General features: G+C 50.9%; 5 protein-coding genes across 5 annotated transcripts; 1 reads left to right on the plus strand and 4 right to left on the minus strand.

Moving 5' to 3' along the window:
- The first annotated feature begins 7 nt into the window (after window positions 1–7).
- Window positions 8–6829, plus strand: TrAtP1_012796 (uncharacterized protein). Its single transcript, XM_066115680.1, has 2 exons — window positions 8–3311; window positions 3374–6829. The coding sequence occupies exons 1-2, from the start codon at window positions 148–150 to the stop codon at window positions 6489–6491; spliced, it is 6282 nt and encodes a 2093-aa protein (XP_065971779.1). The 5' UTR covers window positions 8–147; the 3' UTR covers window positions 6492–6829.
- A 292-nt stretch (window positions 6830–7121) lies between these two features.
- TrAtP1_012797 (uncharacterized protein) lies at window positions 7122–11653 on the minus strand. Its single transcript, XM_014088513.2, has 2 exons — window positions 10141–11653; window positions 7122–10027 (listed from the first exon to the last, which is right to left on the minus strand). Exons 1-2 carry the CDS (start codon window positions 10614–10616, stop codon window positions 7843–7845), a joined length of 2661 nt encoding a protein of 886 aa, XP_013943988.2. The 5' UTR covers window positions 10617–11653; the 3' UTR covers window positions 7122–7842.
- TrAtP1_012798 (uncharacterized protein) lies at window positions 11358–12230 on the minus strand (the record flags this gene model as incomplete). Its single annotated transcript, XM_066115681.1, has 2 exons — window positions 11358–12044; window positions 12102–12230. The coding sequence occupies 2 exons, from the start codon at window positions 12228–12230 to the stop codon at window positions 11358–11360; spliced, it is 816 nt and encodes a 271-aa protein (XP_065971780.1).
- Window positions 12231–21268: 9038 nt separating this feature from the next.
- TrAtP1_012799 (uncharacterized protein) lies at window positions 21269–21514 on the minus strand (the record flags this gene model as incomplete). Its single annotated transcript, XM_066115682.1, has 1 exon — window positions 21269–21514. One exon carries the CDS (start codon window positions 21512–21514, stop codon window positions 21269–21271), a length of 246 nt encoding a protein of 81 aa, XP_065971781.1.
- A 16-nt stretch (window positions 21515–21530) lies between these two features.
- On the minus strand, window positions 21531–22826 carry TrAtP1_012800 (uncharacterized protein; the record flags this gene model as incomplete). The annotated part of the gene is made up of 1 exon (XM_014088515.2): window positions 21531–22826. One exon carries the CDS (start codon window positions 22824–22826, stop codon window positions 21531–21533), a length of 1296 nt encoding a protein of 431 aa, XP_013943990.2.
- Between the last annotated feature and the right edge of the window lie 968 nt (window positions 22827–23794).

Below are 23794 nucleotides of genomic sequence, written 5' to 3' on the forward strand. Positions count from 1 at the left end.
CCAAATACATTGATTGTCGATTAACGATTGGGCTCACGCATTCATTTGTATAATCAACCTTGCGCCACATGGCAAAACCTCTTTTTGGATTGGTTCTTGGGATATTGAGATGATATGATTAACAACTCTCACCAAAGGTTAACCTAGATGACTTCTTTACAAGCAAAAGTCGACGCCGTCAAAGCGGCAGTCTCCTCGACGTCAACATGCACGCCGGCAACCGTCGTAGCACTCAAAGAGTTGCTGCTCCCTGAATCTGAGTCACTATCTTCGAGAACAAAGTCCGCTGCCGCTCGATCTACGAAAACGACGTCTGCTACGAAAACGAAAACCGGCACCGGAAGAGACAATGCCTCCAGCTCACAAACCGAAACTCTGAGCTCCCGCGAGAGAGCTGCTTTGGCGACCCATGTCATCAACGTTACGCTCAAGACCCTGTCCGAAGTAGCGAAGCCTCCACCCCCTTCGACACCTTCGAAGCAAAATAGCGACCTTCGAGAAGCAGCTGGGAAGCAGTCAATTCGACGATCTCTGTCCGCACCGCTTTCTCCCGTACAGCCCAGGGCACTTAACCGTGCGGTTGCGTCTTCCAATAGTGAGGCGACTTTGACGAAACCACCTACGCAGGCCCAATCGACGGGATGCCTTGCTATAGTAGAGTGTGCACGTGTTGCATTTTCTGCCCTTCGATCCCTCAAAGGCCTAACAAAGCCCGAAGAGGCGGACTTTCAGCTGGAGACTGGCATGTCCGCGCTGGTAGGGAAGTTGCTGGGCCTGGGGATGCATGATCAAGCTCTTAAGGAGCTGAGAGTACTCAAACGAAGGCTGGACAGTATTATAAGCGGGAAACTCTCGACGAGCACCAAGGGCGGACCCGAAAGCACCAGTACTACTGCAGTAATTGCCGATTTGTTGAATTTCCAGAGCGCTATTACGAAGCCTTGCCTTGCGACCATCACAGGCTATCAGATGCAGGTTTTGAAGTTAATCGCAGCGACCAAAAAGCCGTCTCACATCGAAGCCATCCTTCCCCACCTCAGCGATTCATATGTCTCGTCCCCATTCAACCTCTTGTCTGCTCTCGCCAAGGATGGAGCAAAAGAGGTTGCAAAGGCAGCTCGTCAAATGGCGTCCTTATCACAGATTCTCTTGTCCCTTGCGCCGAGCATTTCTAGCCAAGAAGATGCAGTAGCTATCGAACCACGACTAAGCCCATCTCCTAGCGCCGCCTTTGAGTTACAATCTTTGGCTTTCCGGATACAACTGAAGTGGTGGAAACTAGCTAATCATCAGGGACATGTTGATAATGACCTGCTCTCGCCCTTCACTCGCTGCCTACGAGCTTACACCCGACGGCAAAAGCTAGATAAAGGCCCTGTTTACCAAATAATATCTGAATCATTCGACGCAATAATGCAGCTCATTCATTCCCAAAAGTATCTCCCAGAATCATCATTCAATTCGCCTCTAGCATCAATACACCATATTTTAGGATCCGCAGCGCAAGCAGAACGACGATATGCCGAAGCCTACCGCTGGTTTCAAGAATTGAAAGGGTCTCTGGCCATAGGGCAAGACTCATCTGTTCTCAAGTGTGCAATCTCTGCGCGCCTCCTTGCTGTTGCGCTAAAGAAAGCCGACTTGGACCAAGCTGTCGAGCCTCTCCTTGTCGAGGTCATCGAAGGGTTGGATGGAAGCCTAAGTGGAACCATGGCGGAGCTGAACGAACTTCTCGAAAGCCTTTCGCTGGCAAGGCGCTCCGTCGTTGGCCTCTTGATGACATGCATAGGGCCAAATGCGTCGAAAAGCACTGTTCCGAGCTCACTCTCAAATCATCTTAAGACCTTCATACTCAAGTATCCGCGATTTGTACGCCGATGGATGGGGCTGCCTCCAGGCAAAGATGTGCCGCCTAAGCATATTCTCCAGTTTGATCAACGGCGACAGCTCGTCGCACAATCCCTAGGCCAGACTCTTGACGCTACCCTGATGGTCATCAAGTGCGATATCCAATCCGAAGAGAGCGGATGGCAAGCCGTCGACGATGTGCTTCAGCACTGCGCTTCGCTTCTCGAATCAATGGGCGTTTCTAATCTATCAACCACCAAGATTGATAATCTTGGCACTTACTCCGTCAAGATCTCGAGCCTCTACTTCTCTGTCTTTTCTCAGCTTCGAAAGAAGTCCGGTCGATCCAAAGACGAGAATAAGCATCTCCTTCAAGCTTTGAGTCGATCGATCGATGTTATTAAAAACTGTACGGAGGCCGAGCAAGAAAAAGCACAACTATCGACAAAACTAGAAATATTTGCAGACATGTGCAAGAGCTCTGGCAGGACTGACGATGCTGTACGCACACTACGAGCAATTTGTTCCAATATGGCTGAGAACGGCGCATTATCTGATGTTGCCACCGCTCTCTCCACTCAGTCTCCAACTCTGGCGTGGGCTATGAGCGACAAAGTCTCACTCATGTCACGCACTTTGCGTTCCATGGCTAGAATCGACAAGGCGTGGAATGAATGGACCTTTCCGCTTCCTGTGGCAGAGCGCTCTGCGGTTCTCGAGCATTTGACGTATGTCAGTCTCATCAGTTCATCCTCATCACTGCAATCGCTGGGGCTGCACGACGCAGCAGTGGCTGCGTTGCTTCGCACATACTCGTTGGAGAAATATCCGGTTCGCCGCCTCCGTGTGCTGCTGAACCTTTACTACCAAAGCGTGGGAGAAGAAGAGCAGCTACTGAACATCGTTTCGCTTGCTGAGGAAACATGGGGACATCTAGAGGCCGGGGCCAGGGCGGAAGATGCCTCGTTATCTCATTTCATCCCGCACTTGCAAGCCTATTTTACATCCATCTTTGCATTGACGCACACGGATGGAACGATGTCTACGATGATCTTCCAGGCAATCGACTCTTGGAAAAGCATCATCAGAACTTGTCAGACGCAAGACCAGCTTTGCATGGTAATTGACGATCCCCAAAGACTTCTCGATCATTTGCGATCTCTACACCAACTTGCGGGCCTAAGGGGAGTGACACGCCTCCAACTCGCAATTTCCGAACTTAGTATTGCCATATCGACGGTGTTTGTTGGATCTACTGAGGCAACAGGTGATGGCTTGATCCTTGGTCACAGCCAGCTAGCAGCGCAATACGTCAACATTGGACTCTTCCCCCAAGCTCTAAAGACAATAGAACAGACCCAAGAGCTCCTCACCCGTTACGATGGCCTATCCCGCCAAGTTCTTGTCGAATTCTACCTCTCCCAGGCCGAGTATTGTACGGGCGTTGGCAACATGAACGCTGCGTAAGTATTTCAAGTCGCTGTAAAACCTTGTTGTGAATGAAAGAAGAGCTAATGCTTCATAGTCTCGATTCTTTATCCAAAGCCGGTGATATTTGCAACGCCCCATACTCCTCTTGGGCTCAAAGCAAAGCTCATGCATCCAAGATAATCTCCATCACCTTACTGCTACAGTCCATTGCTGCTCTTCAAACTGGAGATATTCAAGACGCACTGTCTTTTGTAAAGACGAGTGTTCGCATGCTTACTCACGATTGGACCAAATTAGAAGCAGCATTGGGGGGCGATTCGAAGAGCCCAGATGCCAGTATATCGGAAATCAACACCAGCAGCACAGATTTGGCTTCGACGAAAGGGAAAGTAACTGGCCCTCGATTCTGGACTCTAGCCAGTCCACTTCTTCGAAGCCTCTTACATATCTCTTCTGTATACGCCCATATTGGCATGTACCAGGAAACTGTCTATTATGCCGACTGTGCCTGGAAGATTGCGGAGAGTACTCAGTCTTCGCTCTACATAGCACAAGTGGCTGCATGGACTGGCTCTGTATATCTCAAGGCCGGAAAGCTGCCCAAAGCACTTGCTACCTTTAAAGATGCAGAAGAACAGCTGCCGCGTGATATCTGTTCTGCTCGTGTACGCCTTGCTCGTCAACTCGGGGAGTTTTATTGGGAAATCGGAGACGATGAGAAAGCTGCAGAGTTTTTGAAAATAGCTGAGGAGACTGCCCATCTCCTCAGCATGCCCCAGAATGAAACCAACGCCGAACCTGTTCATGTTCAAGAACCCACTACAGTTCAGGAACCCCTTGCAAAGCCTCAGAGCGCCGAATCTACCAAAGTCATGAGGGCAAAAAGAACAACAAGGTCAAAGGCCAAAGTACCGGCCGCTCCTAAACCCGCAAAGCGAGACTCTCCCAGGTCTAAGACACCTGCCGCAGGAGACATCGCTCAGCTACCCAAAGACATATACTACGCATCCCTGCACGCTGCTATCATTATGTCTCGCACTTTGGGACTCATTTACCAGAAAGAGTGGGCGTCGGCTCTACAGGCTTTGGAGAAAGTCAAAGATTTGCCCAAGCTTGTCAGCGTACTCTCTCAAGAGCAAGTAATGACGGCCGTTTCATTGATTGGACGCAGCATGGAGCAGATGATATCCGATCCTGTCTTCTCTGTAATGCAAGACTCGACCATTTCTTTTCCTGCTGTCTCTGCTTCCATGGCTCTATCCAATAAGTTGTCACATATGCAACTATCGATGAAAAATGAGCTTACTGCGGAGGACTTTCAGAAAAATATTGATTATCCTGTATTTGCGGACGCATTAGAGCGAGCACAAGCGCTTCTCGTGGAAGCTCATGCTTCTGCTCTTTCCAGTGCCGATAGTAGCATGGTTCGTCGCATCTCTACGCTGCTTCAAAGCACAGTCATTTTCTTGTCGGCAACATTGGCTTCAAAATCTCTTCCACAAACAGGGTTGGGTACGATTGCTGTAGATTTGGCCCGGAATGTGACGTGGCAGCGAGAGCAGCAAACTATGGCCGGGCTCAATAACGACACAGCCCCTATTCGCATTGCAGTTCCAGCTGCCAAGCCGCCGACAGTAGAAGCAGTGGCTGATATGGCCAACTTCCAAGAGAACTATGTGGATTTGATCCCAGAGAAGTGGAGTGTTGTCTCCATTTCGCTGAGTGATAACCATCATGACCTCTGTATCACCAAATTCCAAGCGAACCAAGGACCGTTTGTGTTGCGTCTTCCATTGGAAAGAGCCAACTCTCGAGATGCTGACTCCGAAGTATTCAACTTTAAAAACGGCCGCGAAGAATTATTGGAATTTATTAAACTGGCAAATGAAAGCAGTCACTCTGCACGAGACTTTACTGCCAAAGGGGAGCGTGGAGCTTGGTGGGCAGAGCGAGAGGCTTTGGACTCTCGATTGAAGCGGCTCCTGGTAACTATGGAAACTACGTGGCTGGGAGGATTCAAGGGCATCTTTTCGCAGCATTGCAAGCGGATGGATCCGTTGGCTCGCTTTAAGAAGGACTTTCACCAAATGCTTGACAGAATCCTGCCGTCTCGAAACAAAAGCCGAGGGAAAAAGACGGCGACCAAGATGGAGGCTATTACTTTGGATCCTCGGATTCTGGATCTCTTCATTGGACTGGGCAATCCAATTGATCCTGACTGCGAGTTTGATGAGGCGCTTAATGATTTGCTTTACTTTGTCGTGGATATTCTGCAGTTCCACGGCGAACGGAACGCATACGATGAGATCGACTTTGACGCAATGGTCCTGGAGACCTACGACGCTCTGCGTGCGTATCACAATGCTGCAGGCTCCTCGGAGAGGGAGGAAGGGACGCATACCATACTCGTACTTGATAAACTCCTTCACGCTTTCCCCTGGGAGTCTTCGCCTTGCATGGACGGTCTGTCTGTATCTCGAGTGCCTTCACTCGCATGCCTTCGACAGCTCATTCAGGATGCTGGGACAAATCCAACAAACGAATTACAAGGCCATTTCGTCTCAGCAAAAGCTGGTACTTATATCCTCAACCCTTCGTCTGACCTGAAGAATACACAGACATTCTTCCAGTCAGCCTTTACAACTCTTTCATCGTGGAACGGTATCATCAATAAAGCGCCAAAGGAATCTGAATTCGAAAAGGCCCTTTCGACATCCGAGATTATGGTATACTTTGGTCACGGTAGCGGTGCCCAGTATATTCGCGGAAAGACGATTCGACGGCTGGAAAAGTGCAGGCCGGCAACGTTCCTCATGGGCTGCAGCTCTGCCGCCCTCACTGACGCAGGAGAGTTTGAATGCTACGGCCCAGTCTGGAACTACATGATGTCAGGCTGTCCCGCCGTGGTGGGTACGCTCTGGGACGTGACAGATCGTGATATCGATCGTTTCGCAGGCAGGGCTTTTGAGGAATGGGGTCTCTTTGCCAGAGGCACATTTGATGGCGCCACGAGTAAGGGCAAAGGCAGGGCTAAGAGCCGTGTCGAAGAAGAAGATGATGAGATGAGCCTCCCTGGATGTGATGGCGCTCCTCCAGGCGATGCTTCCCTTGCCGAAGCGGTAGCAGGGGCGAGAAGTGCATGTCGTTTCAAGTATCTTAATGGCGCGGCAGTGGTGTTTTATGGAATTCCGGTTTACATCAAGAAAGAATGAATGGAGGTTTGGGTACATAACATGGCGAGGGCAAAACAAAAGGGATGGGAATGAAATGACATGAATGATGAACAAAAGTGAGACTTGCATAGCATAGGCCACTACTACTGAAGCGTTCTTTTTGGATAATGAATGTATGTAGAAGACGTTGGGCAATAGGGTACTCGATGGCGCTGGGTTTTGTCTTTTTTCCTTTCCCCTTTTTTTCAAGGGCATAGCGGGAGGCGCATTGGCTTGGATAGAGACGTGTGTTGGAACAATAATTATGTCAGTACTCGTATTGTTACGGGAGAAATATGGATGATGAAGACTTTATTAATATGACGAAATTATACCCGCAGCAATATGTTCTCAGTTATCTTATACGAATATTGATCTATATATGCATACATGTATGCATTATGAGAAATGGAAATAAAACATCTGTCAAAGAAAGAATGAAAAGATCTAGTAATTCATGCCATCCTTGTATTATTCTCCATTTTCACATCGGATTCACAGGCTATAGAAAAACAACACTATGTAGCAAAAAGAGAGTGGTGAGCATCATTGTCATAAGGATCAAAAGTCACTGATATGTGAATTCATTAAAAACTATTAAGAAGAACAATAATAATAATACAATCATGACTAAAGAATAAAAACATACCGAGTGGTCAATCGTGTATGTGCCCACTCAGATAAAACACACAAAAAGAAAAGCAGAAGGAAGAAAATATTGACAGAAAAAGCAGTCGCGTAGCCCAAGAAGGAGGAGGAATCAAAATCAGTAAGAAGAAAGAAAATGAAAACATGTCATTCAATTGTCGTTCATCCCATAAATCGCTCTTTTTTCTCCGCAGGATATACTAGAAAGAAAATAAAAAAACAAAGAATGAAAAAAAAAAAAAAAAATTCAACGCAACATATTTACTAGACAGCCCAATAAACAGGTGTCCTCCGGTCCTTCCACCAAACGACCAAGTTGTGTTCCCTGGGTATAATATATAGATATATGTCCGTTTGAAAACAAAGAAAGATATCCAAATATCCACCCTTTCCGAAGCGCCATTTTCCCTTGAAATGCTTATTGTTTTTGTTTCCCTCATCATCTGACGTCATGATAAGAGAGATACTGACAGTAGGCAGTTAGTAGTTGCTGCTGTCTTGTAAATGTTAGATAAAATATGTTATACGTCAAAGGGGGTCTGCATCATTCAAAACAACGTTGATGTAACTCCCACTCATGATTATCGCAGTTTGCTGCTGCCTCTAGGTGGCATCTTCGCATTCTTCAGATAATCATCAAACGGCCGGCCACAGAAGTCTATTGTACAGACCTGTGGCTTACTGAGCATCAGACGATGGTGAGCTACATGCCACCTTGGTGATCAGCCATGAGCATTCCTCCATTGCTGCCGAACAGGGCTGCAAAAGGATCAACGCTTCCAAATCCCATATCTTGACCTCCACCTAAATTCATAAACCATCCTGGAGATGCGTCTTGATTCAGATATGGGGTCATACCAGTACCACTGTGGCTCTGGTCCATCTGACCCTGGGCGTGAGCATGTTCGCCGCTCATGCCGTCCATCTTCATGTTTTGTTGGCCGTGGATCTGCGCATTAGCCGCGGCGTTGTTCCCAGGCATGTTTCCCCAGCTCGCAGACCCATTCATCATATTCTGCAGGCCGTTTACACTCCCAGACTCCATTGAAAAGTCACCATAGTTGGACTGCATCATTGTATCTGGCGGCTCAATATCCATGGATAGCATATCCGTTGAGAAAAAATTGGAAAACGGCATGCTCTGAGGAAATTGTGCGGCGTTGGCAGGGCTGATTGGTGAGATGAGAGGGTATGCTGGATTTTGTGGCTGTGAGACGGTAAGGGGATTGAAGGTAGATGGGTTGGTAGTCTGGACTCCGAGCGTGTCCGCGAACCTGGGCGGCTGCCGAGACTGCTGCTGTTGCATAGCTAATCTCATCTGTTCGTGGAGATGCTGCTCACTTGCTGCCGCCGTCGTATGCTGTTCGCCAGACTTTTGCTGGTCTGCGTTGTTTGCTATCGCGACGGCTGTCCTCTTCAAGGGGGCTTTGCGCTTGGACGCACCGGCCCGTGGCCCTTCTTTATCGTTCTGCATGGGTCCAACAGTCATGAAGAAATCTTCAATTGACTGCAGCTCCGACTTCTGCTCCAAGGCGCCGTCTTCGCCCTTTTCTTTCTTCCTGTACATGGCGGGATCCATGTAGTCTGTGTCCGAAACTCCATGGGGGTAGCGGTTGAACCAATCGGAATACTGCAGAATTGGCGATGACGCCGTGCTGCCATTGGTAGGACCACCGGTGCGGGACGCTTCAAGGGCGTTGCGAAACTGAATGCGGATATTCTCTACCATCCAATGAAACATGCCCCAGTACTTCATCATGTTACGCAGAAATCTTACGTTTACGCTGGAATTTACCTCGGCTGTGGCTTTCATCGCCGGGTTGCCGGAAAAGATACCAGTGATGTGGATGGCAGCTGAAGAGAAGGCGCAGTACCCGGCAAATGGAGTTGATATGCTGCACTGTACCTCTTCAGCGTCCCTGAGAAGGTCGGATATTTTGTTAGCGGCCAAGAAAGTCTTCATGTTAGCCTGCGCAATGAATTCGTTGGGTGCCTCTTCGCCAATACGGTCTCGAGAAAAAGAGACTGCGGCTTGGTGGAGAAAGAGCAGATTCTGCTGGATAGCCATGTGCAGGAAAAGGAGATGTCTTGCGGTACTTTCGGCGCGGTGAATCTCTAGAGCCTCGCGGGTAGATTTGAGGGAATCCGGGAGGGAGCGTAGTAGCTCTTCGGTATCTCGCACCAGTTGGGCATACTGGGAATTCTTGTCCCACATTGGATATGCATCCTGTTCTCTTCCACCCTGGTTCAAATAGGTAACGACACGACCCCAAATGGATATTGAGCGGATAGTGTAGGCTGCTGCTCCCATGTTGTCGCGCGGCAACACTCCCGTTTGATCTTGGTCGTCTAGCTCATGATTCGGAACGGTGCCGTCGAGGTATTCGGTCTGTGCTGGCATATCAAATTGAAAATGTCTCTCCGCAACGGGCAGAGGTATTTTGAGAGTATCTTCTTTGATGAACAGAGGCCGGTCTGTCCCGGAGGAGTTGAAGCGGTCCATCATAAAGCAAGCCCACATAACGCGGCGACGAATTTCGCGATCGATGAAACTCAGCTTGATCTTCCTATTTCGCATCTGGGGATCATATTCCAAATCTCTATGCAAGTGGAGAGCAAAGGCCATACGAATGGCCTGTCCACCCAGAGCCCAGGCACGGCCGCCATGGCACGTTCCAAACTCATGCATGCCCAAGATGAGGAGACAAGTCAATATCGTTATGTTGGGCCAGTCATATCGTTTAGTGCAAATTTCTCTGGCGTGAGAGGCCCACTCCTCTCCACGCATAAACTGTTTGGTTGAAGAGTTATTAAACTTTGGGTTCGACGTGAAGCGCGCTGCGATGGCACAAACAGAGAGAACAAGCACCGGCGGTAGCGTATCATTCCTAAATTTTGCCGTTAGCAGCTGTGCTGGTAGAGTTGACTGAAATGGGTATATGGGTAAGGCACTAGGAAGGAAAGGCGACGTGCTTCATTCCCCGTGGAAAAATGGTCGTACTTTAGTTTGCGAATGTAGCTCGGTTTATGGAGGAGATGATATGATTGACCGTAGACATTGTCAAAAAAGACCTCGGTGAGGTGCTCTTGAACATCCTTGGGAGGAAGAGCATCCCTTCCTTCACGCAGCAGCTCGTTTTCTTCTGCCTCGCGGGACTCTGGCGAGCCGGCCTGGTCTTCCGGCAGCTTCGGTCTGGGAGCCTTGGCCCATGCTTCAAGATCCCGGCCAAAGGCTTCGTCAGCATTGCGCTTCTTGGTGATTGTCTTACTTGACGTCATTGTTCCAGTTCCTGGGATGGCAGGTTTGACAACGGCACGGGGGACCGAGGATAAGGAATCCTGATCAGACTTTGGGAGTATCTTGATGATGCGCTCCTCCATCCGCTTCAGTCGCTTGTCGAGCATGGCCATGTAATCGGTGCGCGGGGCGGCTTTTCGGGTAGTGACTTTGTAAACACACGGAATGCGTGACCTCATGCAGTGTTTGCAGGCAGGCTTTTCTCCAGAGCAGCGTATCTTTTTGCGACGACATGCGATGCAGGCGAGCGGCAGTCGTTTCCGGTCCTTGCCAGCCTTGGTCTTGAGCTCACTCCAGGCAGGGGGGGGGCCGACGCAGAGTCGTCCTTGGACTTGCCTCCCAAGTCTGTGCCATCGCCACGATTCTGATTCATGAGGCCGAAGTCGTCTGCATTCCCGTCATCGGTGATGGAGTTGGACGCCGGAGTCGATATCCTGGCCATTGAGCTGCTGGTTAGTTCCAGATTCGGCGTCGGCGGATCAAGAATGGGCACGAAGGACTGGCGTGTCATGTTGTTCATGGCACTCATGCTATGTGATGGCGGAATGGAGGAAATGGTGCCGGCCTGGTGCTGCGAGAAAGGGTCGGCCTGGTGGGCGAGAACGGTTGAGTCGGGCAGGGCGGAGAAGGGAAAGTTAAAGTCGCTGAAGTGAGGGTTGCCACCCAGCATCTCATCTGAAGGTACTTCGCCTTGCCCACCGCCAGGAGCAGGCTCGCGCTGCGAATACAGCTGGGACGCGGAATCGAAGCTCTGGCGGTGGGCGTTGCGAAACTGACGGTTGATGCCGCCCCGGCCGTCCGACATGGCTGGAATCCGGACTACAGGCCAAGGGGACTAAGCGGCTGTCGATGCTTGGGAATGGGAGGATATGGCGGCTCGTCAGGCCGATTGCTGGTCATTTCACGGCTCTTGATACTCGTTAATACTGGCAGCACCGTGCTCTGCCAAGGCTGTGTCGCAAAAGAGGAGAGAGGGCCGATTCCGCTGAGAAGCTGCAAGAAGACACGGCTGAGACACTGGGCTGCTGGAAGTTCAAAGTGCGATTGATTCTCCAGCAGCCAGAGTGGGAATCTGGCAATGCAGGGGCTCTGATGCGCAGGGCAAGACAGTTGCAGGCCAGTCGAGACGCCGCGATCAGTCCGCAGGGCGCATGGACAATGAAGCTGGCAGCGATGGGATATGCAGCAGGACGCTGTGGGAAGCAGAGGAAGTAGAGCAAAGGTAGAGGGGATCCGAAGAACGAGGAACCACGACGTGAAGGGTGGGACAAGGCAAGCGGATCGAGGCGTGGGTCAGCAGGCTCTCCGTACTTGCCGCGCTGGCCTCTGGTACTGGTACCGGCGCAGGTACTTGGCGCCTGCTGGAGGTTGCAGCCGACGCGACGCTGGCCTGGCCCGGGGCTGCAGGCACGGCGCTGTACCCAGCTCTGCGGCTGGGCGTACTTGTACTCGGCGATCGGGGCTGGGTACTCTGCGCACCCTTCCGTTGGTGCTTCTGCAGCCACGAGCTTGGCAGCTCTGGCAGGGTTCAGCGGAGCGGCCGCAAAGTTCAGTGGCCTGGAGCCTTGCGCCGGGGGCAGCCCTCCAACTGCCAATCTGCTAATCGGCTAGCAGAGCACACAAAAGCTTAGTACCTGAGGTACCCGGGCTGGAGGTACGAGTACTCCAGACCGACGACGACGACGACGACGACGACGACGACAGCCGTATCGACCGCCAAGCTCCATCCACGCCGCCACGGGGGGGCTCTGTTTACTTGCCGCAGGGCTCTCGCTCCCCCCGTCAGACGCCATGGGTTGCTGCCTCGGCGCCCATGGATGCGGTTTCGTCTGCGCACTGCATACTTTACATGGACCTTCTGTACTTACATGTGCTCGCCATGCCCGTGCCCTGTCCCCGGACTTGGGAGCGGTAGGGCATTTGCGAAGCCCGTGGTTGAGCAAAGACCTCTGAAACCCTGTTCACAGTAGCTGCAGAGGGTCGATGGGGCCGCAGACGCCACCAGACGCTTCCTCTGCCAATACGACGCCGCCGTGGTACCCCAGGCTGGCGCCTAATTATGGGGGTGAAAACGGCCCTGGCACCGACGGGACGCGCAGGTAAAGTAGCGGTACTCTGGACGGCGTACAGTACAGATGAAAACGGTTGTCCCGAGGCCGTGGATCCGTCCCAGCGCTGGGTGCGCCCTCTCGCGTCTGCCCTGATTTTGGGGCCAACTCCAGTTGACAAGTTGTACAAGATAGAGCCCTGCAGACCGGCGCAAGCTCCAATCTTGGAGAGGAGGGGTAGATATTGTCAAGTCAAGGGCGAAGCACTACTGGCATACATGCATACTCAAGCCTGAGCAGTGGCCCAATTACAGGCAGTTTTTACTTGTACACATTCCTTAGTAGGCCTCAGGTAGTGGGTATGACTGCCAGATACATGGACCTTACTCCACGAACCGCTTCATACTAGAGGCATACAGGTGGCCATACGCAGTGCTACTAGTAGGTAGTTATTTATATAAACTACATGTACGCACATGTATACATAGAAAGAGATTGCGAGAGGACAGAGGGTATTCTAGAACGTCCAGGCCATGCAAGAGTCGGCAAACGGAAGCATAAGATAAAGAGGCGGAAGAGGGGGGTTTGGCTATCTGGCAGGTACATGTAATTCCGGGCTTGGGCAGCTGCATGATGCGGAGAGGGGATATCACCAAGTGAAAACTCTTCGTCACTTCGTCACCTCGTCGTAGATTAGCAGCAGCCAACATGCAGACAATTCGTATGCCGGATAAATTTTGCCGCAGCGGTATCCGAACCGGCTGAGGCCCCAAGAGCGGATGCCCATCCTGTTGCGTATCGGGGCCGCCTGGAGGGGCTGATGCAACGTCCAGCCACTCCGCAAAACCCGTTTTCTCATCCAGACACACCGAGAACGCCTGGGAGTTGCAGATGCCAGATCAAGGTTGGCGGGAAGCCTCAAGCGACGCCACGCCACGCCACGCCAAGAATCTGCATCGTGACCGGGCTGCACGTTGCTCTAGTTGATTGTCTTGCGAGGAGCGACGACGCAAAGGCATCGTCCCCGAGTGGCCAGCAGCCAGCCGCTAGATGAAGATAGCTAGGTGATGACCGCTACATTTCTCTGGATATATCTCTCCGAAGGCGAGGGCTGAAGTGGACAGAGGCGGCGGGCTCCGCAGCTTCGACAGGTTTCGATGTCCATGATCCGAAGAGTCCGTTTGCTCCGCAGCACGCAAAGAGTGCGAAACGGAACTCAAACCACAGCCTTGGAGACAAGGTAGGAGCACTATTTTAGCAGAACAGATGCCGTCGGCGTTTAGGGTCGTTTTTGCGAGCACGGATTTCGACATGTGTGCTGACGTTGGCTGCGTGCAGATGATAACTTGGAAATCCCTTAGTACCAATAACATGAACATGACAAGTCTGGACAATAAGAGTGGATGATTTCTGAATCAGTGTGGCCTTCATTCTCCCTACTTGCCTTGTAGACGGTTGCGCTGGGTGAGACTCCAAACATCTGCACAATCTTCTCGATGGCTTTTCTGGCCTGTGGATCGCGGTGAGATTGTCATCCCGCGTGATAACGCAAGTATGTACGAGGAGTATGCGCCTACGAAGTAGTCCATCTAAAGCACGTTTGCCCCTATATAGACACGTCTCGCAAGTTAGTCATCAGTCAATGGGCTGAGATGCAACGCAGCTAAAATAGTGGCATCGCTTTACAGTCCATCTTCACCGGTCCATCTTCGCCCTCGTCATATGCCCGTCGTTTGAGCGTCTTGTCCACTAGCTGGTCGTTGGAGATGTGCTGGCACAACGCGGTTTCCAGGAAACAGTCATTTCTCTTTGCTTGTATGTAGGCAGTTGTAATAACATGGTGATGGTGTTGCTACTTCGAGTTTTGTAGAGACTAATCATGATGCCCTCCATGCAATAGCTGGAACCTGCTGGCGGTGGCTGTGGCAGGTAATTAGCAGGCAGTAGATTCCTAGCGGCTCCAGATCAAATGGTGCAATTCGCCGACATGAAAGCCGCAGACCCACGGAGCCAGACCCTTAGCCATCAGCAGCCGAGTTTGAGATCAATGTTGGCAGTACGAAGCGGCCAATGCAATTACGAGCAGTAGGTACGCTATATTAGACGCGGTTATACTTCTCTTGGTGATGCTCTCAGGGGATCAAAGGAAGGCCCCCATGCAGGCAGCAATCAGCATGTCGGATACGTGTCGACGCATCTTGGCATCTCAGAAGATGGCTCGAGTTAGTGTCGGTTTTTGATTTAGCAACGAGGTGCGATAGGAGTTGATAACCTGGGCTATGCGTTGGTACAAGAGGTACAAGAGATACAAGAGCAGCCACAGAGCACATGGCGCGCACGCGAGGTCCAGAAAACAAAGTGAATTGAACCTTAAAAACGGCCTTCGGGCTCCGTAAGAAACGGCGCCAGGCGAGTAAAAGCCAAGCATACGCCGTGCATGGTAAGACCTGGCTACCCATTTAGGGTTTTGGGCAGGTTAATTGCTAGGGAGCGCTTGCCGAGTCGTGCACCTGCCTGTCCAGCAATCAAACTGGCAGATAAGGCTGTTGCGACGTCTGCTCCTTCCCCGGACTCATACCCACTTGCCGCCTGCCTTTATCTCCTCCCCAGCCCAGGCCCGACCGAGTACCTCGCTCGGAATCACACACAGCCCAGACATCTCATCTCATCTTCCCTCGGCAGCAGGATCGGTCGCGAAACCTCTGGTCGCAGGGCCATCGTGCCTCTGCCTCCAGAATTGCCCCTGGTTGCATTGCTCGAACAAACGACAAACTAATGCTCTCTTGTCCGTTAAGATTTCGCGGCCACAGAGTGCCTGCATGGCGCTGCGCTGCTAGCACCTCCACTTGCTGGCAGAGCTCCAGCAGAGCAGCTCAGTTGTTGCAACCCTGAAACTTTGTCACCGGCAACCTTTTTCCGCGAATTTCGGCGGGCCCCTGTCAAAGAGAGAGCACTAAGGCAAGCCACCTGGCATGACGTCTCCCGCCATGCTGGACAACCTTGGATGGAGGTCTTAAGCTAATTTTAAACGCCTGCTGCCCAGCAAAAATCCCTGCCGCTGCTGCTATACTCGGTACTACCTCCACGACTATAATGGCTTGCGCCGGCCAACGGGGCCGATACCACTACTGCTCGCATCGCTTCTGCTAGCACGAAACTACTCCAAGATATTGGCAAGCATTGCCAACAGGGCTTTCGGGAAATACAGTCATCATCAAGCGATATTCCCGTGGTAGTGAGCCAGAGCGGACGGGAACAACATTTACACGACAGACAGGTCCACCATCTCCAGCAGAAGCCGACCACTTGGTGCTTGCTCGTACAGTACGCTCGTTTGCCAGGCTCAGCCCCTGATATGGTGCTGCCCAGACCTCGAGGACTCGAGCCGCCCCTTGCCTCAGCTGAGCGAGCACAGTATGGTTTCGTCCATTGCCTTTACGCCTTATTTTTGGATCCATGTACGAATGTACCTACTCCGTGCATACGCTCAGCCGCTTGAAGCGCACTTCAGAGTCGGCGTGTCAAGTGGCGGCCTTGTTCGCCCACTCGCCCTCCAAAGGCCTTGACTTGTGTTACGGATATGAAATCCATATATCTCTATTTAGCAGTGCCGAGGCGGCGGTAACCTTGTGCCCAGTACGACTGAAGTCGGCGCGGATGACTCGAGCGGGAGGAAAGTGCCCGAGCATCAGTATCTACAGGAGTGAGCCCGAGCCGAATAAGCGTGAGACGCGCATAAACTGTCCCGTGCCGTGATATCTGAGCAGTCTTTGACAATACAAACGAACGCGGTCGAAACTCAGTGCTTGGCAGTACAGATACTTACTAAACTCGTATGTGTGCAATCTTTTTTCCTTTTCCCTTCCCCAATACTAGATCTACGCTCTGCATAATATCGTGGAACAGGGATTTTGTAAAGTGCTCCACTAACACATCTGTATGAAGCGATCCCAGCATTTTGCTCCACCGATTACCACTTGGCATGACTGCCCTACGGATACCTTTCCTTGGAGTGGAGGCCGATGCAGAAAAAAAATCATCTTTAATATCCGTTTTGCCCTACCCAGACACCGCAGGGGGGCCCATGGCAAATAGAGGGCAGAAACCTTGTCTATGTTGCGAGCTCTGCCGCACCTTTCCAGCAACTTCTCTTCTTCGACAGTTGATATTCTCTTAGAGCCCCTTCCCATGATGCTCGGCAGCACTTCGCTTACCCCCCTTTATCATGAGGCTTCCCGTGAAACACGGAACGCGGAATCATTATAAGTCGGGACCCTTGCTTTTGTCCTACAGCTGACATCGTATACTCTGTATAGAAATGCCCGTGGTATTACACTTTTATTTTTTAAACGGGCCTGTCTCTTTTGGGGAGAACTCCGAAGACGAGGTCCAGCGCACGCCGCCGCTCACCAGAGTCTTCCCCCAGCCGGGTGTACTACCCATTGCTGCTAATGCTACCAAGGTCCCCGCGTTTTCTAGACGGCGATTGTGGACGGACGTCCAAGGTGCAACAGACAGCTCACGCCGAAACTATGAGACGCCACGGACAGTTCATCGCCGCCGATAGCGCCCCGCACGTGTAATGGCTTCTTTGTCTACCAATTGTTACCCCAATTTGTAGCCCAGTTCTGGGCTGGCTGCAGTAGCCTAGCTACTACCCTTGTGCTTTGCCATCAGCGGCGCCATACGGGTTAATACCTACCTGCTCCGTACCAAGTTGACAGCTGTGCTCAATCAATCGTACTCTGTGCTGTGAGTTTACAACGTGGGACAAGACGCCGATTTATTAGGCAGTTCAAAATGGTGACGATCCAACCAACATGCTTCAGCACTGCAAGAGCACATTCGTAGCCAATCAGCCATCATTCAGCGGTAGTAATTGGACTATTACCGGTATTGGGCTGAACAGAGCGAACAAGCAGGCCTTAGGCCGCCATCTGGCACGCCATGCAACAAAACGTCGAGCCAAAACCACCCCTCTCTTGGACCATTTCCCCGCAGATGCGTCATGTCAGAGCCTGCCCTGGCAGGGGCTGTGTACGCTTCATGTTCTCTTTTTCTCAGGCCAGCTGGAGTTTTATTGCTGCTGTTGCTGCTGCCAAGTCGATGAAACCAGCTCAGTCTAATGCAACAATTCATATTAGGCCATTCCTACAGTACTGCATACTGTCCAACGCTCCATGCCCTATACCATCCATCTGCTACCGCCTCTTCCTTTTCTTCACATTTCTTTACTGGTATATAGAAATATGCAAGATACAGCCTGTCCTAATCACAACCACACCCTATACACTACCTGGTGCCCTTTTTTCCCAGTCTTACAGATATAGAGTTGCAATAGGCAGCGACATTCCCCCCACTGCTGATCTTTCGCAGACAGCTTTCTGTATAACCTATTCAATCAACCACGATGATGAACACATTGCAGCTGTTGTCACTTGGACATTTCATCCCCCGTTTAGTCATTCATATATACCTGCCGAGCCGCTGGCCTTATACCCAGTACCTGGATGATTTACTATCTAGCGTGCCTTTCTAGCTTGAAAGAATGGCACCGGAGACAGCTCCGTATGTGGTAGTGAGTGTTGGTGTACGAGTACCGTGCCTCTTCATCATTTCACACCCAAGCCTGCTGCGGTCGCCGTTCCCAGTCTGCTGCAGGGATAGTATATCATATCTGCTAGGATGTCTCATCCCGCGTTAGAAAATATGAGATATTACAGGATATCCTGCCTTTTCTCCTTTTAGCCTTACCTTTTACCTTCAGGTAAGAATCCCCGATCAGCCTAAGGAAAAAGTTACTGCTTTAATAGTACTACCACTCCCAACGCTAATAATTCCAAATAAAGAAAAGAAGAAAGAAGAAGAGGAAGGAAAGATAACAAGGCACTCATCAAGCAAACGAAAGAACAACTGCTACCCTTTCTCAGAGATGTGATGATTGAACTTGGACATGTGTTTTGGCTTGCATGCTGAATACTGATAATATTCTGCTGACCACAAACAGAATGCTTCTGAGTGAAGTGGGATGAGGTGGGATATCTTGTCGAAAACGGAGGAGTACAAGTAAACGGTCACGATTTGGATTTAGCTTCACTACCCACCCACCTTTGCCCGATTACCCGCGAATAACCCTAGGCCATGCTGCAAGGCAATTTCGTTTGACAGGGTTGATGGAAGCCTCACCGACTCTTATTAAGATTGATTTGATGAACTGCAGCTCACTCTGTACTGTACCGTGTCTTTGTTAACAGCCTCCACAGCCGCCCAAAGCATAGATGCGGTGGGTATCGAGGTACTACGGGGTATGTAGCTCTGCCCTGGATCATTCGCTGATTGTTCTGGACCTGAGCGACACTGGGTTGTACTGTAAGGATAGAGGTTCGTTCTTACAATGTGGTAGTACACGGAATGTGGTTAGCCAGCAAAGGGCTAGTGACCCATCGTCTCGGTATCACTCCTCCTAGATGTGCTTTATAACATGCTGACCAAGGACGATTCTAATCTTGGAAGCGCCAATATATGAGATTGTGGGCCAAAAGGAGAAAAGGCGTATGCCCTATTTCAGGACATCAGTGCCACATAGAGAGCACATCATAGATCATCAGGATGGCTTTGCCTTCAGCAATTTGATCAAGGAGGGAATCCTTCCCCCAGAACGAGCCTAGTTCGGAGAAGTTCCGATTCCGTGGTCTGCTATGCGCAAGAAGGGACTACAGTACAGTATAGTCGATGTTTGCGCCATTCTTCCCGGCCGGCTCTGCAGACGCCGACAGTCGCTCGCCAGGGATGATAGGCGGCAAAATAGAAAGGCGAAGGGAAAGGACCCGAAAAGGGGTGGGAGTGTACACTACTTGCAGAGCATGCTGGTGGGAGGGTGCCATAACCCTTTCCTGAGACAGCGTCGCCACCAAAAGAGGGCGTTGCCAAGTCATCAGCAGCACCGCTGTGCCTATGCCGTGGACCTTTTGTTGAGAATCACAGTGCACGTTTTATAGGCAGTACTACCTAGTATTGCTGCCATCGCAGCCCTACTTGTAAGCCGTGCATATCACCTCAGGGTTGGCACATCTGTGGTAAGCCCCCAATATGCTACGTCTCATCAGGCACTAGGTAGTCTATTAGGGTACGACTGCCGTATTCGGCAAGCAGATGCCTGGACAAAGTTGGGAGAAAAAAAGGAGACAGAGAGTGAACTGAAAGATGCCGTTGGCCCCCAAAGACTCAACGTTGGTCGCGTCTTGACCTATGCCCTCATGCTACAATAGGTGGTTGATATTTTTTTTCTGTTTAATTCTGCTTTGGTTTACTTTGCCCCGTTACTTAGACTTGCTTGGATGGTTTTCCCCGCGCCAATACGAGACGTGAAGTCTATATATCTCTCCCCTCTCTTATAACTCGTGCTATTTACTTCAAAACCTAAGTATGTACGAAGTGTTCCCGGTAAGTAATCAACAAAGTTGCATTCCCAGTTACCTGATTGGCTAGAACTTCTCATCACCATCTCCTCACTTTCCTTCTTTCCCCGCTTCTAAGACAAGAAGAGGATGTAAAAATAAAATAAAAACCGACCATCGGATGAGGATGCATTGCATGCGCATCCCCCCCAATTGGCGGAAATTAAAAAAAGAAAAAATGCTGCCGAAATTTCGGGTTTAACAAGAGAAGATGGAACTAAAGCAGGAAAAATTCTGCAGGTTTGCGGAAGCGTTCTCCGTATTATAAATACATGTGCCGCTGTCAAGCGGCGGGGAATGCTGCTGGAATCGTCCAAGGGAATAGTAGCTAGTGATACCTAGTGGTAGCACGATATAGCCCAAATATAGCCCAGATATAGCGTATTCTGTATAGGGCAAGAGGAGAGGGGAGAGGGCTTATGCAAATTTTCTATCTCTTCTTCTTCTTACAATACCTACCTAGGCAGATACTACTACTGCATATCTATAAGTAGAATATTGCATGGGCATTAACCGTATAACCAAAAAAGGATACATGGCCGACTATACGTTCATGATTGGCTTCATATACGAAGGCGAGTGAGATATTATTAGTACTGTTACTACTAGTACTATACGCCAAGGGCAGCAATCCGCGGCCTGTCATACCCAGCTCCAGAACCCTTCTTGCCAAGAAGAGCAAAAGGTAGTGCTGCACCCTTGCCTTGTTCCTGGTCCGGTGATAGGCATGTTGCAGTTGACGCTCATTTGCTGGGGGGTAAACGTATAGAGCGGTATGGTGGCCGAATAGCCTTGAGATTGCGTGAGAGGGCGCTGATCAGGATCAGCGCCAGGATTAAATCTTCATTATTGTTTTCTCATAGCAAATCGACACCCCTCCTTTTTCTCTATATCATCTCCCCTTTCTCTCATATGTCCTCACAAAACGTTTTGAATAAAGGAACAGGATTGGTGAGTTCACCACGTACCCAAGATTTGCTGGATTCGCAGCGTGGGATGGTCATTGGTGAGCTGCTTTGGGCTCCATGAAGTCACTTGCCAAACCTCGACCTGTATCATAATGGTCCTGGATAATATTAGTAGTGATGTCCAAGGTCGTCTCGTATAGTAGTACTCTGTATAGGTAGTTCAAAAACTCTTTTTGTTATAGGCCTACTCTGCCATATACTAAGAGATGCCGGTTTGGCCTAGCAATCATATGTACATAAAGGCCTAATGAAGCTTGCTTTCCATATCTATAATAATGATATACCTGAGAAACACTTTTGATGAGCAGACATCTCCGCTGTATTGTGAGACAACTCATTGTAAACACCGTAACCCCGCCTAAACTTGGCCAAAAATTGTAATTCCGCTCTTAACGGATTTTGTCCTCCGGACTTCAACTTCTTCGAGATCATACTGAGCATTCTCCGCGAGGATACGGTCTCTATGCCAGGGCCCAAGAAACATTCCTCGTGGGTCGACGGCATCTCGGATATTCCTGAACTTGTCAAGGTCTTCGCCATACATGAGTTCGATTTCGGGGCGATAGGTTTCAAAGTTTTTGGCCCAGTGCGGCTTGCCGCCCATGTCCTTCATTAGCCACTCAAAGGCTTGGTAGTAACGTTCGCGGCAAGGGGGGGTCACGCAAGTAAGGACGGTATAGAGTAGCGTTGAGGTACAACGTTGGTCCATCCTTGACAGTTGGGTCAAGGAACGGCCGGGAGTTTGTAGTGAGCGTTGTATCGCTGACCCGAACCTCCACTGGCGCATGAACATAAAGGCCCTTGGCTGAGAAGGGGATGTTATGCGGCACATAGTCTGGGTCACTGGGAGTGAGTTGGTTAAGCCATGAGCTAAGCCTTCGGAGTGCTTCCGGGCCCTTGTGGAGGGGAATAGCCCACTCGTTGACAAACTGAGAGTATAAACAGTTCATCAACAAGGCCTTGCGGCTTGGTTGGACGGCTGACGTTGTGGATCCGTTTGCAAAACCGTATTGCATGCCAAATACGAACCATTCAACCCAGGGCAGGATGCGAGGCACAAACTGGGCGACGTAAAGCAGATTGTGATAGATGTAGTAGCCCAGGGACCCATCATAATAGCTCACTGGAGGATCACGGAGACCCTCGTCGGTCTTCTCGGCCTGCCAGACTACCGCCCGGCGAGTGTAGGGAAACCACCAGACTCGGACAAACTCGCTCTGAGTCCACAATTCGTTTGGCCACGAGTTGAACATTTTTACATCTGCATCAATGGTCTGTTTCCACCGCAGGGTAAAGGCTGGGACGGCACGAAAAGTGACTTCCGAGATGATGCCAAGTGAGCCGAGAGACAGCAGTGCGGCTCGAAACAGATCGGGGTTCTCGTCCCGGGAGCAGTGCTCAGTAGTTCCGCTGGCAAGCGTGATTTTGAGGGCGAGGACGTCTTCGGACATGAGGCCGTGGCGAACGCTGCTGCCGTGCGTCCCCGTCGAGATGGCGCCGGCAATTGACTGCTGGTTGATGCTGCCCAGGTTTGGCATAGCCAGGCCACGCCGCTCGAGCTCCTCGCACAGGGCGTATAAGCGGATGCCGCTCTGCATGACCACGACGCCGCTCTGGTCGTCGACAGAGAGGATTCTGCTGTACTTGTCCAGGTTGACCAGCCAGTTGGAAGTGCAGGTGATGTTGGAGGGCGAGTGCCCACAGCCAACCGTCACCACGCGCTTGCGACATTTGTGCGCGAGAAGGGCGATTTTTTCGATCTCGGCCAGGGATTCAGGCTGAACGTAGACGTCGGCCACGCACGAGAATGTGCGCGCCCATGTGTGGTGCAGATGCTTGTACACTGAGCGGAAGGGCACCATCTGGCCACTGTCGGAGATGGAGATGCCATCTTGCAGCTTCGGAAACGGCTCCATGCCTGCCAAGATTGCGGAATGCGGAATGCCGCGAGAGCTTTTCTTTCCGTATCGTCTTCCCTATTTAGCCTGCCTTGCTTGATCCCTGATGCTGGTAATGGCAGAGTGAAGCGCGGTGTTTCTGATAGACGTTGATTCTGAGAAAATTCCCGAGATAGATGGATAGATAGGCAGGTAGCTTGATAGGGTAATCACGCCATATAGCCGCCTCTATGGAAAATCTTTCACAAGCTGAAATTAGATGTATACATGCGCAAAAGTACTGCAATCACGGCGGCCCGAATGCTCAAGTCAGAGGCAAAGAGGACGAGGCTGCGGAAGAGTTTGCATGTGGTCATATGGACGCGGAAGCGCCATTGTTGATTCAGATACAGCGCGAGTTAAGCGAGGGTAGGCGCCAATGCGCAGACGTGAGGGCCATGATGCCTCGATTTTTACAGCTTGGCGCTTTCCAAAGCCCGAAGAGGAAAAAATTGAACCCTGGGACTTGTAACCTGCCAGAGATTTACGGGACGGCGGCTGTCAATTGCCACTGCCATGTGCTATTTGGCCCGCTAAAGGCCTGGATCTCGGGCTGTTGGACCCTGCGTCGGCGCTACAGAAAATTCCGAGCTCAGCCGCGCATGCGCTAAAAATTTCTGGATGCTTGACCTTGGGTGCAGGCAGTTGATCTTGCACCGACAGCGGCGCGCCCTGAACCGCCAATTTGTAAGGCGTCTGGTACAGCGTGCAGCACCTATGCAGTACATGTATGCAGCTTGCAGCGCGCACTAGGTTTTATATACGTGTATTGCTCGGCGGGGGGAGGAAGCAGCAAAGCAGATGAGGAAAGTGCAAGGCGACTGCAGACTGCAGACGGCAGCGAGATGCGAGATGCAAGCAGTTGCTTGTACTTTGTACCGTTAATAACTTTGGGAAACGGCCGCTTCCAAACGGACGGCGAGCGGCGGCCCAGTCCAGTGCGGGTA

The sequence above is a fragment of the Trichoderma atroviride genome, chromosome 7 (assembly GCF_020647795.1).
Source record: "Trichoderma atroviride chromosome 7, complete sequence".
Taxonomy (NCBI): Eukaryota; Fungi; Ascomycota; class Sordariomycetes; order Hypocreales; family Hypocreaceae; genus Trichoderma; species Trichoderma atroviride.

Bases quoted from the DNA above. Each gene is read 5' to 3' on its own strand.
- TrAtP1_012796 (XM_066115680.1), top strand. From the start codon at position 148: ATGACTTCTTTACAAGCAAAAGTCGACGCCGTCAAAGCGGCAGTCTCC. The intron at 3,312-3,373 runs GTAAGTATTTCA...AATGCTTCATAG, and splicing joins GTTGGCAACATGAACGCTGC to TCTCGATTCTTTATCCAAAG.
- TrAtP1_012797 (XM_014088513.2), bottom strand. From the start codon at position 10,616: ATGAGGTCACGCATTCCGTGTGTTTACAAAGTCACTACCCGAAAAGCC. The intron at 10,028-10,140 runs GTACGACCATTT...GGCAAAATTTAG, and splicing joins AGCTACATTCGCAAACTAAA to GAATGATACGCTACCGCCGG.